We start from the raw sequence: 19,224 nt of genomic DNA on the forward strand, positions 1-19,224 counted from the left end.
AGTGAGTGCGACAGGAAATTTGAATATTCAAATTTTTTTGTCTCACTCACACTCGTGCGTTGTCATGACAACCTGCAAGTATAGGTAGGCAGCCAAAAAGGTGTGAGTGCGCCTTAAAACTCTGTGAAAAGAAAAATGGTTCTTCTTCAAAATTTAAAACAACACGTATCATTGTGAATTGATTTATATTGTAATTACATTGTAAAATTGGCCTAAATAGTTGAGCGTTAAGGTCTATTCACAATGCAAATGTATGAATGCAAGATGTTAGATTTGCATCTTTATCTTCAAGTTTTAGACTCAAGTAATTGATTCTTATAAACAGGAACGCAATCATAAACGTAAAACTGCTTCTACAATAACTTTTTTTCAAACCACATGAACAAAATTTCACTGTCAAAACAATAGGCGCGCATCTTTTGAACAGTGAATTTTGTTCATGTCAACAACAAGTCGATGCAATCAGATTAAAAAAAAAAAAAAAGTTATTGTAGAAGCAGCTTGAACACAAGAATGAGTTAGGGAAGGATAGGCGTATATATTATTGTCCTTTTCTATAACTCATTCTTCCATTTACATTTCGGATTGCGTGCGTTCCCGTTTAAGAATAAATTCAGCTTAGGCTTCATTTATTCATAATAAATTTATTAAAACTTAGTTCAAAATTTTTTTTTTTTTTTTGCAAAACACATGTGACGCGCTCTGAAGAAAGGGATTTAAAAAGCAAAAAAAAATTACATCCAAAATATTTAATAAAATCTGCTTTTGATTTTGCATATATAAATAAAAAGGAACTTTTAATCAAGGTCAAACTAGCGTAAACATAACCTATAATTCGTTTACTTCTTATAGGTTTTTTTTTTGAGCGCGTTACACATACACATACACGCACACACGAGAGGGATTTTAAGGCGATGGAATGGGTTTTTAATCAGTGTATTCCTGGACAATAGAGGTCCCCGTGGGGCACCAGCCAACCCTCGGTACCTTCTTCTTTGGCCGTGAATGTGCGTGTGTGTCCTTACCCCTCGACGTTCTGCCCTTAATATATATAGAGCACCCCCATTCTTGCTGAAAGCATCAATATATATATATATATATAATACTATACACATAGTCGACATTGCTTAGTCTAGTTTTGCCCTATGCTGTATATATATATGCAAGGTTGCATCGACCGGACGTGCACTAATTCAAATGGGGAAAATACCACGGGTCGTGGTTAATTCTGTACAAGAGGCGGGAGTGGGGGATAAAATCAGAGGGTGGTTGAAAGTGAAACCGCACTGCAATCAACAGTGGCCATATGTCACGCTAACATTAGCGCGTATACTATAGCGTCAATTGAGGGGAAAAAACTATCACTTATTTTTACTCCTTTTTTGCGTAAACACTCTATTCCTCCTCTCTCACTCTTTCTTTATTTCTTTTTTCTCTCACATTCACTATATCATTTATCAAGAATCAAATAGAAAATTTTTCGAATATAACCTCAAAATTGGCTAGAGAATAGTCTCATAAATCAAGATTAAGAGATTGGGAGGCTGTTTCGCTTAAGCTTTGCTGAATTATACAGTTCAAACACGTGCAGCACGAAAAAAAATTTATTTAATTCAAATAATCGGTTACTTGATTATTATCAAATAAATATTAATCTGAAACAAATAATTTTTATTTGCTTCAATTAAATGGTATTTGTTTCAAATACAAAAATTATTGATTCAAATACAGTTTATTTAATTTAAATAAAAATTATTTAATTTAAATAAATATTTATTTGATAATAGTCAAGTAACCGATTATTCGAATTAAATTAATTTTTTTTTTTCAGTGAGTGTCGCAGATATTAATACTTAACTAATATAGTGTGTAATAAATGATTTTGTTTAAATATTTAGAAAATTAATATTTAAATAAATTTGTGTGTTCCTTTTTTTAACTAAGAAAGTAAAGAATAATTAAAGTAACATATAACCTCACTTTTTTTTTGAAGATGTTACCATTTTAACACAGTAAGTCAAATTACAAAGTAATGGTTTCTGTTTTGACTAGTTCAGTCATACGATAGAACGTTGAAAATTTTAGGTATTAGGGTACGGTCACACTATCTCATGTATGCACTGTGCATGCATGCAGAAACATTTGGCCGGTCACACTTCAACGAAATCTAGTAAATGTTCAGTAACTTTCAAGTAATTTTCTAAAAATTTCGGTTGTAACTAGAAAGTTACTAAACATTCACTAGATTTCGTTGAAGTGTGACCGGCCAATTGTTTCTGCATGCATGCACAGTGCATACATGAGATAGTGTGACCGTATCCTTAATTAATGGTGCACTCACACCTTTTTGGCTGCCTGCCTGTCTGCCTGCAGGTTACCATGGCAACGTACGAGTGTGAGTGAGACAGAAAATTTGAATATTTAAATTTTTCTGTCGCACTCACTCTCATGAGTTGCCATGGTAACCTTCAGGCATCCAAAAAGGTATGAGAGCGCCTTAATACTAAAATTAAAATTTGAATGACCAATCTAACTGACATGATTATTAGTAAAAATTTCTTTTTATTCAAGCTATTGTCCTAATACGTAAATTAACAATTAATATATAGTTTAAATATTAATATTTTTTTCCTTTTCATATCAAAATTTTAAAAATTCATAAATTGAAAGAAAATTTAAAAGAAAAAAAATCGCACGATTTTAAAATGAAATAATTTGAGATTTTACATAATACTTTGTCATAGCAAAAACTATAACATTATTTATGAGTTTGTTTCATGATAAAAAAAAAAATAAAAAAAATTATTGCAAAGCCATTAAACTGGGTCTAGTATAAATAGAGCAGTCCGAGTCAATCATATTTACTAGTACGGTACATTTAATGCATTTGAGAATAAAATTATTTCGCTAATTCTTTGCTATTTTAAAGAAATAAATCTTTTGATAAATATTTTTGTGAAATTACAAAAAAACGTAATTTGAATCCACCATGAAAATTATCATTTGTATAATTTTATTCGTTGTATCTGTTCAATCTACTCATTATTCTGAAGGTAGTATAAGTATTCTTCATGATATATTATGATAAGAAAATTTCATTTTCATGGAAAATCAGGAATTTTTTTTTTTTTAGAAAATTCTGTAAAACTCCTAGAATTTTTCTTTAAAGACAGGAAATTAAATATAAAAATTTTGCTACTTTCAAAAATAATAAAAAATTAATAAAATTAAAATATTTCTTAGTTATATAGGAAGAAAGTAATATTAGACAGGAAAATGTCACAAGAATTTTTTTAAATTAAATTATTTGATTTCTTTTTTTTTTATTATTTTTGTAGAAAATGCTTTTCTTTTGTAAATTTATTGAAATTTGGAAAACAGTAATTTCAATCATCTTAAAATATCATGAAAATTATGATTTATTTATTTTATTAGTTTTATGTGTTTAAATTGATGATTATCAATTCTTTTCAGATGAAAGTGAAAGAAGTTATCTTGAAGAAAGATATGATACTAGAGATGATGCTGCACGTAAGTTTTGTTTCTTGCAACTTATATTATTTAAAAATTACTAAATTAAAATTGTTATAGATTTGAAATTAATTAAATAAATATATTAAAATTATTTAAACAATTATATAGAACTCAACAACTGCATCATATCGGTTTATAAAAAAAAATTTTTTGGAAAAGGTTCTCAAGTTTATACTTGTAAACACAGACAAGAACATTATAGTGACCTAAATAAAGCAAGAAGTGAGTAACAATCTGTTTCAAATTTTTTTTACATACCAAGTAATAGTAGATTAACGTTAAATTATTATTTATCTTTCTTTTTTTTTTAAATTGCAGATAAATGTATCATTAGACGTGATGATGGCTATTTCTACTGCAGACTAAAATCAACACGTAATAATTGAGTTCTTCAGGGTAATATAACTAAAAAAACAAAATGTTTTTTTTTTTAAAACTTTATATTGTTTAAACATTCATAAATTTCACTCTGTATCAATATGAATAAATAAAAAATTGTTATCAATTATTTTGTATTATTTGTAAACAAATTTTCCCTGTTATTTAGTTTGTAAACTAACAAAATCAAAATGATAAAAAATATAATATTTATTTATTTATTTAATCATAATGTACGGACTTAGAAGAATATTTACATATGGATCAATCCATTAGATTTTGAGGTTATCTTCGTCTCTTGATTCATCTTTTTCGACCTACTTTCGAGGTTATATTAACTAATTAATTCTTATGACTGATATGTTCGAAATTTAAGGTTATGTTCAAAAAAAGAACTAAAGAAATCGCCCCTCTCTTTCTTTAACACCTTCTGAGAATATAACCTTAAAATTAGGTCAAAGGTCAAGGTTAAGTGACACACAGAAACACAAAATTCAAGGTCAGAGGTAAAGGGTCTGGGTTTGAACTTGGATTGAAGTTAAAATCGGATAAGCATAACCTCAAAATGTCAATTTGTCAATTGACAAACGAACTTAACCTCAAAAATCACGGTCATATTTTAATGATTTATAGATAAAAAGGTAAATAAAAGAAGTAATGAATATCTGTAGTCTGTCGTTTGTAGGTCAATATGAAAAACGTTAAGTTTTCTTTTTTATTCATTATTTAAACAAACTAAATAAACATGCAAAATAATACTAAATGAAATAAATATAAAATAAATAAATAAATATTATAAAATACAATTAAATAAATAAAATATTGTTAATTAAAATTAAATATTTTATAAATAACAGCTCATGAAATTCTATTAAATAAAAATTTAACAAATTGATTTTGAACATTATTTCAGACGCTCCTCGACAATAGGTATACTTAAGCTCCTAAAAATGTTAGGTTCTGTTTAGTGATAGTTTTAGCTCAATAAATTTTTTTTCTTTTAATTAGGCAAAATAAAAAATAGATTTTATTTAATATTTTGGATGTAATAAAGACTGAAACATCAATGGTTTTTATAAATAGTTGATCCTCTTCTTGTATTTACACTTTAAAAATCAAAAACATAAACTAAAGTTTTACATTTATACGTCTCAATTTGAGACACATTTTTGTTTTTTTTTTAATACGTATATTTAGGTATTTTAATGCACTGATTACTAAAATCATATAGTAAAAATACACGTAAATTTGATAAATTAAATATAATCTATAGGAAAAAATAAAACTCTTATCACGACAATTCGCGTAAAAGCAACATTTTTTTTTAATCTATGCAGTAACATAAAAATAAAAAAATAAAAAGTTTTATTATTTTAAAACTCGACAAATATATGATGTATTCCAAGCCAAAGTGTAAGACCATCTGCAATTACATCTCCGATTTTTTTGAGGTTTTTTTTTTTTTAGTACTAATTGAGACTAGCTTCCATGAATTTTTTCAAATTTTTTTAGCTAGCCGTTTTCGAGTTATGGAATTTTGAAGATTGGAAAATTTTCATGACTTTTAATTTTTGAATGCTCATAACTTCCTTAAAAATGCATTAATTTTAAAAGTCTTTCTTTTCAAAATGTGTGTTTTTAAACGCTACTTTTCAACAAAAAAATCGAATTTTTTTTTAAACGATATTACTATCAAATTTTTGAATTTTAATGATAAAAAGTCAATTTTCTCATTTGACGTACTGATTGATTTTTTTCAAAATTTTTTAAAAATAACTACTTCTTCTTACGAAACTTTTAAGCCTAAGGCCGATAATGGGCAAACAATTTTTACAATATTTTCGAAATTTTTCAAAAAGTTTTGAATTTTTTAAAAATAATATTGGTTTTTTTATACTAAGTACTTTTATGTATTTTGATGCGCTAATTACGAAAATCATAGTGACAATACCCAAAAATTTGATTTTTTTGGTGAAAACCATAAAATAATCCCAAAATTTATGGTTTTTTTCGTTTATTGGATAAAATATGCAAAACTAAAAAAAAAACTTTCAAACAAAAGTTATATATCTTATTAAAATACATTTTTTATATCTAATGCATTTTTTTTAATTTTGCATATTTTACCCAATAAACGAAAAAAACCATAAATTTTGGGACTTTTTTTATGATATGCACCATAAAAATAAAATTTTTGGGTATTATCACTATGATTTTCGTAAACAGCTCATCAAAATACATAAAAGTACGTAGTTCAAAAAAAAAAAAATCGAAATTATTTTTAAAAAAATCAAAATTCCAAAATTTTTGAAAAATTCCGAAAATATTGAAAAAATTGTTTCCCCATTTTCGGCCTAGGCTTAAAAGTTTCGTAATAAGAAGTAGTTTTGTATTTGAAAAAATTTTGAAAACAATAGATCAATACGTCAAATGAGAAAAATAAATTTTTATCATTAAAATTCAAAAATTTGATAGTAATATTGTTTTAAAAAAAAAATCAATTTTTTTTATTGAAAAGTACGTTTAAAAATACACATTTTGAAAAAAAAGACTTTTAAAATTAATGCATTTTTAAGGAAGTTATGAGCATTCAAAAATTAAAAGTCATGAAAATTTTCCAATTTTCAAAATTCCATAACTCGAAAACGGCTTGCTAAAAAAAATTTGAAAAAATTCATGGAAGCTAGTCTCAATTAGTACTAAAAGAAAAAGAAATCTCAAAAAAATCGTAGATGCAATTGCAGATTGACTTACACTTTGGCGTGGAATACATCATATACAATAGTATGAAAATTTTTTTTTATTTTCTTGAATTTTAATATCAATTAAAATGTAATCTAAAAAAATATTATACTACTGCTGAGAGTTTAAAAAAAAAATGTGTAAAAGAAACTTTTATTAACTCGTGACTTGAAAATAAATTACTTCAGTAATTCTATATTGTTTTAAAGGAAAGAACTTTTGTTTTCATATTTTTGTGAAATTACAAAGAAAAGTAATTTGAATTCATCATGAATGTTAATAACATTTTCATATTATTCATTTTATCTGTTGTAATTAATAATTATCAATTAATTACTGCCCAACCTGATGATGATGATATCGAAAAAAAATATGATCCAGGGAGTAAGTTTTATTTCATTTTTTTGTAACTTACGTTTTGTATTAAACATTAGAAAATAAAAAATTTCAACAAATACATAAAATAAATATATTAAAAAATTAGAATTAAATTTAATTTTTGAAAACTTTTTAAAGAAAAAAAAAAGTGAATAGGGTCAGTTGGGATAAATGGGGACACAATCCCTATTTTTAACAAATTACGTATAAGTTTCTTCCTTTAAAAGGTTTCAAATTTTTGGGTGTAAATGGGGACAGCTTGTTATTATTAACCAAATTGACAAAAATAAAAAATTCAAGTGAATTTCTATTATCGGAGTCATAAGGAATAGGAAAAAATTTTTGTATGATTTTTAAGTCTGTTGTCTTTGAAATGCGAGATAAAATATTGAAACAGCCCTCACAGCACCGAAACTTTCCTAAAGATTTCCTAAAGATTTATTTGAAATGTTCGAAATATTTAATTGCAATGTTTAGTGAAAATTGTGTAAAGATTTAAATGTCCCACTTGAATAAATGTTTAGCACGAAACTTTCCTGAACATTTAAATGAAATTTTCGCTTAGTTATAATTATAATTATAATTAGGCGAAAATTAAAAAAAAAATGTTTTTTTAATTTTAAAACTGTAAATTAAGCTCCAACATCTGTTGTCCCCATTTACCCCAACTGACCCTATAGAGGTTTATTATAAGGTTTCATTGTAAATCTAATTTAGAATTTTTGAGGTTATGTTCACATTTTAGCTTTGAGTTTTGACAAAATTTTGAGGTTATGTTTTAACCATAAATAGCGATCTCTTGACTTTAATGACCTGATAATATTTGCATGGCTAAAAATACTACCAAACCCAAAAATATAATCTCAAAAGGTCTCCGTGTTTGAGATTATAAAATCAGGGCCAAAATACTATAACAATAAACCTAAAAAAAAGTAAATTGTTTTAGTATTTAAACATGAAATTGTGTAAAAAATTTTGAAAAATCAAATAAATATAATAAAATAATATAATAATTTTTTTAGGCCATTGCATCAGAAAGGAAAAAATTAAAAAACCATCAACTGAATCATCTGAAGTAAATCAGGACGTGTATGTTGATTATTATTTCTGTCATGGTAAATATCATGGATATTTGGAAGAAGAGATGGCAAAAAGTAAGTATAAAAGCTATTCAAAACAGTGTTATACATAATAATTAATTATAGAAATTAATGTTATATTTATTTTAATTTTACATTTTTCTCAAATTGCAGAATATTGTATTGATAAAAATAATAAAAGAGCTGATGGTTCATATATGTGCAGAACGCATCCATTTATTTGGAATGGTAAATCTCATAGTAGAAATATCGATTATAAAAATGATGATCATTCAAAGTCATTTTTGAAGGCGTTGAAAGAAATGAGACATTTTAAAAAGTCGAGCGGAAAAAATCCTGACGATGTTGAGTTCACAGGTTACGATATTAAAGATGAGGCTATAGGTATATGTTCTATATTTTTTTCAATAAATAGTACAACTTCAATCGAGCGAGCATTATAAAGCGAGGAATATACCGCTATAGTATATATAATTGAGATTTTATAAATTGTTTAAATATAAAGATTAACAAAAAATTGTTTAAATAATAAATCTTATAATATATTCATATAATTATTTCAGACAAATGTATAAGTAAGAAAAAAGTAAATGTAAATTTTGGTTCTCTATTACCAAGTCTAGAAGTTATATATTCTTTCTGTTATGGCAATAAACATATTTATCGATCGCAAAATGATGCATTAAGTAAGTAAAAATCTGCTTATAATAATGTTATAAAATAATTAATAGTAACTATAATAATAATTTTATTTGTTTTTAAATTGCAGAATTATGTATTAACCAGTTTTCTAATAATAAATATAAATGTAAAATACATCCAGATTCTTAAATATAATAAGAATATTTTTTTCTCATGTTATTCAAATAACATTTAAATTGTATACAATTCATAAACAAATGAATTTACTACTGTTAAATTTTACGACTTAACTTGATAAATAAAGATAACAGTACATAAAAAAATATATGTATCTTCTGAAATTTATTTTTATCTCAAAAAAAAATTTTTTTTTTTTAATATAATCGCATTTGATAAAAAAATTGATGTTCTTTTTGAAAATAAATTTTTCCTCGTTTTTTCAAACAAAAGATTAATTTAACGATGTTAGCCGTTTTTCAAGATAGGGTCAAATTTTCAAAATATTCTCCATTTTATTCTTTTTGGTCATTTTCAAAATACAACATTTTTCCCAATCAAAAAGCATGAAATTGACTTGAAACTCGTTACTCGGGGGAGGGGGGGGGGGTTTATGGGGTTTGCTGATTACGAATCCGGTGTCAGTTTTTCAAAATTCAAAATTGCGGATCCAAAATGGTGGAATTTTTTGCTTCCTCATGGAGGAAGCTTTGTAGTCCTTTCGTTTATAAAATTTTTCAAAGTGGCGGAAACAAATTTTTTCTTTATAGAAACATGTTATATGAGATCCTGATCAATTGTCCGGATGTATATGTGTGTGTGTGTGTGTGTGTGTGTGGATCCCTTTTTTGTTTAGAAGATAACTTCAACAGGTTTTAATAGATTTAGATAAAATTTGGTAGGCTTATTTATCATATTAATATCTGAAAACTGACCAAAGGATTTTAAAAAATACCCAAAAAAATAAATTTTATCGTCTTTTTTTCAAAAAATTTTTTTTAATCGAAAAAATTTTTAAATAGAAAAATTTAAGGTTATATATAATAAAATCGTATTCCTTACGTTAAGACAAATCGAACGACCCATGTGCGAAAACCAACATGGGCCAATATTGGCCCAGCATTGTCAAATCGGGCACCAAGTCTTGGCAGACAATATTGGGCCAACTCTTGTGGTGTTAACTGCGGTTGGCCGTCGGCAGCCAAGTATCAGACGTCATTACTGGGCCAATCTTGGCTGCCATTAGTGGCCCAGTATTGTCAAAGTTTAAAAAAGTTAAAAAAATTATAATAATTAATTAATTAACTCATTAATTCATTATACATTTATAATTCAAGTCCTGACAGAAAGGACAATTGTTTAAACATTTGAAAATTTGTAACGCTCGCGGGAATCGAACTCGCAACCTAACGCACCGAAGTCTATACACTATACGCGGATATGGGAATCTTAACACAAAAATGTTTTGATAAGCTGCATTTGAGGAACATTTCAGCCGTTAATGCGCCATTACTGGGACAAAATTCGTTACAACTTTGGAAAAAATGACTTGTCAAAAAAAATTCAACATTTCAACCGTCAATGAGCCAATAATGACCCAGTAATGGGACAGAGTTCGTCTCAATTATGGAAAAGTAGAATTACCAAGTATTGGTGCCAATATTGGCCCAGTAGTGTGACGGAGTTCGGCCCAATTATGGAAAATTGGAGTAACTGATACGCAGTGCCAATATTGGCCCAGTAATGGGACAGAGAAGGCCCAATAATGGCAAATTAGAGTAACCGAGAATTGATGCCAATATTGTCCCAATAATGGGACGGAGTTCGGCCTAATTATGGCAAATTGGAGTAACTGAGACGCATTGCCAATATTGGTCCAGTAATGGGACAGAGTTCGGCCTAATAAATGTCAAATTAGAGTAACCGAGAATTAGTGCCAATATTCGCCCACACGGAAAGAAATTTAGTAGCAATATTTGATAAATCTAATAGGAAATTTTAGTATTCTCTTTTTCAAACGCGGAACATTTGGGTTTGATAACGAAAATCGGTATATTTTTACCAATAGTCTTTTTAGTAAATATATTCCAGAAATTGAAATTATTATTTCGTAAATTGATAAATTTATACGAAAAACCAGAAGTAAGTTAAACCGACGCGCACTTCGTTATTTACTAAATTTATATGAAAATTTGGAAAGATTATTTCGAAATTTGTTAAAACTATACTAAAAATTCGAAGTGGTTCAGTCGTGACAGATGACAACAGAAGCACCAACAGATTCTACGCCAAAGTTTTATCTCTTTCTCATCTCGAGGATAGACGAGGATATGAACTTTTAAATGCACAAACACACATACACCGCATTGTTTTACATCGATTGGCTTATTTTTATTCCTAACCTATACTAACGATAATACGTATAACATTCGCAGAATAACGCTTCATATACAAATTTACGCTCATGTGAAAAACTGATGTGACCATTCTTATATACTAACCAGACATATTTTTCACCGCTTATGAGAAAGGTGAAATTATATCAAAACATGTTTAAAAATATAAATAAAAATCATTATTTATTGGGAAATAATTAAATATTTTATTATTTTTTGAAGAACAATTTTTTTTACTGATTTATTGTAAAATCTTCGAAATTAATTATATAAAAGAAATTCAGGTCTGTATCAAGATATTGGTAAAAAGGGGCTTGTCTAAAGAGCTTCGTCAGTCTTCGTTACCACTCGGTGAGGATCGTGCAATTCCGAACATTCAACTTCGGCAAATTTCGTCGAATCTCATTAACTTTGATATTTTTTTTTCAATTTTCATATCAAATATATCAAAATCTGAAATAATTATATCATTTTATAGAATTCTAATTACGAAATTTGAAATATTTGGTTAGAAAAATTGATAAAGAGTTTATTAAAATTTGACATTTTTGTGTTTCAATAAAAAGATTTCAGATTTCGTAAATATTATATCAAATTTTCTTTCCAACTATATTAAATATTCTTATTTTAATCTCAATCATTCTTAAAAATAGTATCGAAAATCTTTATCATGCCAAAATGTTCCGTAATTGTAACCAAATATACTAAAAAGTAACACCATAATATCAAATATTGCTACAAACTTTCTTTCCGTGCAATAATGGAACGAATTGATCGCCAGTACTGGTCCAGTAACGTTTGCCATACTTCGGCAGACATTGCTGGGCCAATGTTGGGCCGTATTGTCAGTCTTGGCATTTCGCACATGGGGATATATATAAAGCTCGATATAAAGTATACATTTGAGGTAATTTTAAAGAATTAATGAAAGTTAAAAAATCAAAATCACATTTTGGCAATAAAATTTTGCTTTCTCCACGAGGAAGCAAATTTTTTTGCTGATCGTAAAGAGGAAGCAAAATGTTTATGTAATGAACATCTGAATGTACAACTTGTTTTTAAAATTGGTCAAGTGCGAGTTACAATCACTTACCTAGGGTTCCGTTCACGATTATTGAAATGTTTATATACACTGAGAGACATTTTGCACCGTAACAGACTTTCGACAGACGGCTGCGGAGCATTCTAGCGGTCAGCTATGAAACTACGTTTTTGGTCTGCAGCCGTACAATTTTTGGAGCGTAGCTGTCCAAAAAATTGACGGCCGAAAGGTTCATTTTCATTTTTGGGCAGTCACGATACAAAATTTAGAATGCAGCGCACCAAAACCTTTAGAGATATATTTGATATTGAGATTTGAGATGGTTGGCTAAAAAATTGTTAAAGTTAAGATAAAAAGGAATTTTGAGCTTTTTTCAGGAATTTTTAATTTTTGTAGCGAAGCAATATTTAAGTCAATTTCAAAAGGGTTAGCTATATTTTTCGTGAAATTAAATGTGTCCCAAGTTTAAGCTTCTTAGCTCAAAAACTGTAAAAATTAAGACGGGAGGACACGCTTTTTTCAAAAAATTTTAAGTTTTTCGAATATAACTACTTTCTAAATCTGAATTAGTAGAAATGTTTCCTAATTTGAATTAGTGACTCACTTTTTGCTTTAGAATTAGTTAAATTTTATTAATTGTTAGTAAAAGTTACTAATAATTAGTAAAATCTTACTAATTGAGAAGCAAAAAGTGAGTCACTAATTCAAATTAGTAAACATATTTACTAATTTAGATTTAGAGAGTATGTGCAATCCAATTCCACACAGAAAAAAACTGAACTCAGAATGAGCCGCGTGTAGGCGGCAACAAAAATGAACCAGGTTGGTGGCGCCACTGTTTATGTCATTTAGCATTGGCTCATTTTGATTTGCAACAAAAATGAGACTAGGTTCTTTCTGTGGCAATCGGATTCGCTATAAATTTTGTTTAATCTACTCGCGAAAATACGTATGTATATCAAGTTTGATTTCAATTGCTTGAAATGGCTATAGGTTTTAGAGGGGGGGACATGATTTTGTGGATGGTCATGAGTGAAACCATAAGGGTTCCACATTTCGATTCACTGAGTGAACGGAACCCTAAAAATCACATAATTTTAAAATGAAATAATTTAATATTATATATATATGAGGCAAAATTCCTGAAATGTCCGAACAAAAAATTAAAAGTTCTCGAATTTAATCCATACTTTTCTAAAATGTTGTTATTGTTGGTGAAAGTCTAAAAATCAATTATTATTGAATTTAATAAAATAGTTTTTGAATTACAACGTTTTTAATTTTTAACTTTTGAAAAAAAATTTTTTTTTCAATGTACAATATTTATAAGTAGAATGCATAAAAGTTAACATATATATATAATGATTTTTAAAGCTTTTTTGACGGGCTACACGCTGTTAATAAAATTTTTTTTTTTTAAATAACATTTGACCTTGAAATTCAAGGTCAAAATGTTAATTTACGTTTATCTCAAAATCGGATTTTTTAAAATTATTTTTAACTATCTCAATGGAAAGCTTGACTAATTTCCTACAAAACATGTAATTTTCAGAGTGGGATCTTTTAAAGTTTTTGAGATATTAATTAATTAATTAATTAATGTTTATAACAAATGAAATATTTTACAAACGAATAAAGTTACCGTAATTCTGAAGTTAGCAATTGAAACTTAACGTGATTCCGCATCCAACGAGCCCTGTATGAAGTATTTTGGATAAGTAGATTGTTAATAAACAATTAGTTAACATTGCAATTGTTTATTACCAATCTACTTATCCAAAATACTTCATATAGGGCTCGTTGGATGCGGAATTAGCTTAACTTTCAATTGGTTAATTTAGATTTACGATAACTTTATTTGTTTGTAAGATATTTCATTTTTTATTGTTATTTAACTAAAATTGAACAAAAATACTTCATATAGGGCTTTTGGATGCTTGTTGTTAGTAAAAAATAAAATATTTTACAAACAAATAAAGTTATGGTAATTCTGAACTTACCAATTGAAAGTTTTTTTAAATTACAGGGAAATGTATCCTTCAAAAGAATGGCTTTTTCTATTGTAGATTTAAGCCAAAAAATATGAACAATATAAAACGTTTCAGATTGAAGATGATGAAAAAATATTAAATGCAAGCAAGAAGAGAATGACGTAGTAGACCTCATTATACCATGTCAAATCAATCTATCTAATCGTTCATTTTGGTCGAACTAAATATAATCAGTTAAATGGCCTATTCTGTTTAGTAAAATGTAAAGATTCAATTAAATGTTTATCGAAAGAAAAAAAAATTACTAACAGAAATGAAATGCACAAATCTATTGGTTTTTCCGCAATCTGCTTAATTATGTTGATAACCAATCAGATTTGTACATTTATTTTCTGTCGGTAGATTTCTTTTTGTGACAGAACTATTAAACATGTTTAATAAACACAAACATCTCCTTTTTTTATGTATGTAATTAAACATAATAAATTATATTCTTTAAACATTTAAAACATTGTTATCAATTATTTTTTGTTATTTATAAACAAATTATCCCTGTTATTTAGTTTATAAACTAACAAAATCAAAATGATAAAAAAAATAATATATTTATTTATTTATTTAATCATAATGTACGGGCTTAGAAGAATATTTACATATGGATCAATCCATTAGATTTTGAGGTTATCTTCGTCTCTTGATTCATCTTTTTCGACCTACTTTCGAGGTTATATTAACTAATTAATTCTTATGACTGATATGTTCGAAATTTAAGGTTATGTTAAAAAATAACTAAAGAAATCGCCCCTCTCTTTCTTTAACACCTTCTGAGAATATAACCTTAAAATTAGGTCAAAGGTCAAGGTTAAGTGAAACACAGAAACACAAAATTCAAAGTAAGAGGTAAAGGGTCTGGGTTTGAATTTGGATTGAAGTTAAAATCGGAAAAGCATAACCTCAAAATGTCAATTTGTCGATTGACAAACGAACTTAACCTCAAAAATTACGGTCATATTTTAATGATTTATAGATAAAAAGGTAAATAAAAGAAGTAATGGATACCTGTAGTCTGTCGTTTGTAGTTCAATATGAAAAACGTTAAGTTTTCTTTTTTATTCATTATTTAAACAAACTAAATAAACATGCAAAATAATACTAAATGAAATAAATATAAAATAAATAAATATTATAAAATACAATTAAATAAATAAAATATTGTTAATTAAAATTAAATATTTTATAAATAACAGCTCATGAAATTCTATTAAATAAAAATTTAACAAATTGATTTTGAACATTATTTCAGACGCTCCTCGACAATAGGTATACATATATACCTAAGCTCCTAAAAATGTTAGGTTCTGTTTAGTGATAGTTTTAGCTCAATAAATTTTTTTCTTTTAATTAGGCAAAATTAAAAATAGATTTTATTTAATATTTTGGATGTAATAAAGACTGAAACATCAATGGTTTTTATAAATAGTTGATCCTCTTCTTGTATTTACACTTTAAAAATCAAAAACATAAACTAAAGTTTTATATTTATACGTCTCAACTTGAGACACATTTTTGTTTTTTTTTTAATACGTATATTTAGGTATTTTAATGCACTGACTACTATAATAAAATAGTAAAAATACTTGTAAATTTTATCAATTTAATATAATATATAGGAAAAAATAAAACTTATCACGACAATTCGTAAAAGCAACATTTTTTTTTAATCTATGCAGTAACATAAAAATGAAAAAATAAAAAGTTTTATTATTTTCAAACTCGACAAATGTGTAAAAAAAAATGTGTAAAAGAAACTTTTTTTAACTCGTGACTTGAAAATAAATTACTTCAGTAATTCTATATTGTTTTAAAGGAAAGAACTTTTGTTTTCATATTTTCGTGAAATTACAAAGAAAAGTAATTTGAATTCATCATGAATGTTAATAACATTTTCATATTATTCATTTTATCTGTTGTAATTAATAATTATCAATTAATTACTGCTCAACCTGATGATGATGATATCGAAAAAAAATATGATCCTGGGAGTAAGTTTTATTTCATTTTTTTTGTAACTTACGTTTTGTATTGAACAATAGAAAATAAAAAATTTCAATAAATATATGAAAAAAATTTATGAATTAAGTTTCATTTTAAAAACTTTTTTTTTTAAAAAAAAAGTAAATAAAAGTTTATTATAAGGTTTCGTTATAAATCTAATTTTGAATTTTTGAGGCTAAGTTCGCATTTTAACATCAGTTTTGACATAATTTTGAGGTTATGTTTTAACCTCAAATAGCGATCTCTTATACCTTATGACCTGACAATTTTCATGGCCAAAATACTATAACAAACCTAAAAAAAAAATAAATTGTTTTAGTATTTAAACATGCAATTGTGTAAAATTTTTTTGAAAAATCGAATAAATATAATAAAATAATAAAATAATTTTTCTAGTCCACTGCATCGGAAAGGATAAAATAAAAATACTATTCACTGAATCATCTGAAGTAAGTCATGAACAGGTCAAACATGTTAATGTCGATTATTATTTCTGTCCTGGTAAATATCATGGATATTTGAAAGAAAGAATGGCAAAAAGTATGTATAAAAGCTATTCAAAACAATGTTATACATAATAAATTGATTGTAGAAATTAATGTTATAGGGTAAGTTGGGGGTAAATGGGGACAGAGGGTATATGGGGACAAAAGGTGTTGGAGCTTAATTTACAGTTTTAAAATAAAGTTCAAAGACAATATGTTAACCTCAGATCAACTACAAGAGATTCTGAGTATTGCCAAGTTTTTATCTTGACAATTGGCAGCAAGATCCCACCTACAGCACCCAAAATTTCCTAAAACTTGACAGAGCCTCACACGGCAAGGTTAGGAAACTTCAGTGGCAAGGTTCATACAAGTTTGTGTCGATGTTTAAATGTCCGCATGAAAAGAATATTTACACGAAACTATGAGGAAATATTACACTATAAATATTCACATGCAATGTTCAGTCAATGTTGTGTCAATATTCACCTATATTTATTATATTAGTAAATGAAATTTTTATAACTAGGCGAAAATGTAATTTCAATATTGATACAACATTGACTGAACATTGCACGTGAATATTTATATGTGTAATATTTCCTCAAAGTTTCGTGTGAATATTCTTTTCATGTGGACATTTAAATATCGACAAAAACTTGTATAAACCTTGCCACGAAAGTTTCCTAACCTCGCCATGTGAGATACTGTCAAGTTTCAGGGAATTTTGGGTGCTATGTATGGGATAATAATTCATGTTATCGCTCAATGCATAAAAACTTGAAAATCAAAGACAAACTGTTTCAATAAATTATCTCGCATTTCAAAGAAAACAGACTTAAAAATAATACAAAAATTTTTTTCTTATTCCTTATGACTCCTATAACAGAAATTCAATTGAATTTTTGACTTTTGTCAATTTGGTCAAACTGTCCCCATTTTCCCTGAGTTTTCAAATTTTTGGGGGTAAAGTATACAGTAATATACTTAAGGAAACATTTTTCTTAAACCTTTCATAGAAACTATGCTGTATCCCCATTTACCCCAAATTTTATGAAATTTTTTAAATTTTGTAATAAATGGGGACAGTCAGTTTTATGCGTTTAAAGCTTATCTAAATTTTTTTTTGATGCATAAAATTAATCCTGGAAATGTAAATAATAACTTAAAAAAAAATAAACCCGCAAATGGAAGAAACTTACGTAATTTATGAAAAAAGCGATTTTGTCCCCATTTACCCCAACTGACCCCATTTAATTTAATTTTACATTTTTCTCAAATTGCAGAATATTGTATTGATAAAAATAATAGAAACGATAATGGTTCATATATGTGTAGACCGTATCCATTTATTTGGAATCGTAAACCTTCTACTAAAAATTTTTTTAATCAAAATGATCATCATTCGATGTCATGTTTGAAGGTGTTGAAAAAAAAGACACATTTTAAAAAGTCGAGCGAGAAAAATCCTGACGATGTTGATTTCACAGGTTACTATTTTAAAGATGAGGCTATAGGTATGTTCTATTTTTTTCAACTTAATATTAGACAATAAAAAAATGAAATTTTAAACATTTAAGTAATTATAGAATTAATGATTTTAAAAATATTTTAAATAATAATAAATTAAATATATATATATATATATATATGTTGAATAAACTACAATACATAAAGAATAAAAAGTACAACTTTAACCAAGCGAGCGATTGCAAACGAGGAATATATCGCTATAGTATATAATTATAATTGAGATTTTAGAAATTGTTTAAATCTAAAGATTGAAATACAAAAAATTATTTAAAAACGGAATAATAAATCATATAATATATTAATATAATTATTTTAGCCAAATGCATAAGTACGCGAAAAGTATATGTACATTTTTATTATTCAGTACAAACAGCAATGACATTTTATTTCTGTTATGGCAATAAACATATTTATCGATGGAAAAATGATGCATTACGTAAGTAAAAATCATGCTTAATGTAGCGTTACAAAATAATTAATAGTAACTATAATAGTAATTTTATTTGTTTTTAAATTGCAGAATTATGTATTAACCATTTTTCTAATAATAAATATAAATGTAAAATACATCCAGGTTCTTAAATATAATACGAATATTTTTTTCTCATGTTATTCAAATAACATTTAAATTGTATACAATTCATAAACAAATGAATTTACTACTGTTAAATTTTACGACTTTACTTGATAAATAAAGATAACAGTACATAAAAATAATATATGTATCTTCTAAAATTTATTTTTGTCTTAAATAAAAATGGTTTTTTTTTTAATTAATATATAATCGCATTTGATAAAAAAAATTATGTTCTTTGTGAAAATAAATTTTTCCTCGTTTTTTCAAACAAAAGTTTAACTTAACGATGTTAGCCGTTTTTCAAGATCGACATTGATACTCGTTGCTCGGGGGTTTTTGGGGTTTGCTGATGACGTATCCGATGTCAGTTTTTC

General features: G+C 26.6%; 2 protein-coding genes across 4 annotated transcripts; both read left to right on the top strand.

The window, feature by feature from the left end:
* The first annotated feature begins 2,843 nt into the window (after positions 1–2,843).
* On the top strand, positions 2,844–4,039 carry LOC127281603 (uncharacterized). The gene is made up of 4 exons (XM_051305383.1): positions 2,844–3,053; positions 3,475–3,531; positions 3,643–3,756; positions 3,853–4,039. Exons 1-4 carry the CDS (start codon positions 2,990–2,992, stop codon positions 3,918–3,920), a joined length of 303 nt encoding a protein of 100 aa, XP_051161340.1. The 5' UTR covers positions 2,844–2,989; the 3' UTR covers positions 3,921–4,039.
* Positions 4,040–6,813: 2,774 nt separating this feature from the next.
* On the top strand, positions 6,814–18,990 carry LOC127281599 (uncharacterized). Of its 3 annotated transcripts, none has more exons than XM_051305378.1 (5): positions 6,814–7,038; positions 8,055–8,186; positions 8,286–8,516; positions 8,696–8,818; positions 18,794–18,990. In XM_051305378.1, exons 1-5 carry the CDS (start codon positions 6,924–6,926, stop codon positions 18,853–18,855), a joined length of 663 nt encoding a protein of 220 aa, XP_051161335.1. In that variant the 5' UTR covers positions 6,814–6,923; the 3' UTR covers positions 18,856–18,990. The 3 variants fall into 3 exon arrangements, with proteins under 3 accessions (XP_051161335.1, XP_051161334.1, XP_051161333.1); XM_051305377.1 differs by lacking the exon at positions 18,794–18,990 and adding an exon at positions 8,902–9,101 and having other exon boundaries at positions 6,815–7,038; XM_051305376.1 differs by lacking the exons at positions 6,814–7,038; positions 8,055–8,186; positions 8,286–8,516; positions 8,696–8,818 and adding exons at positions 16,003–16,242; positions 16,652–16,795; positions 18,027–18,257; positions 18,590–18,709.
* Positions 18,991–19,224: the final 234 nt, after the last annotated feature.

This window comes from Leptopilina boulardi, unplaced genomic scaffold, assembly GCF_019393585.1.
Source record: "Leptopilina boulardi isolate dan_hultmark-lab unplaced genomic scaffold, ZJU_Lbou_2.1 LbouV2_273, whole genome shotgun sequence".
Classification (NCBI taxonomy): Eukaryota; Metazoa; Arthropoda; class Insecta; order Hymenoptera; family Figitidae; genus Leptopilina; species Leptopilina boulardi.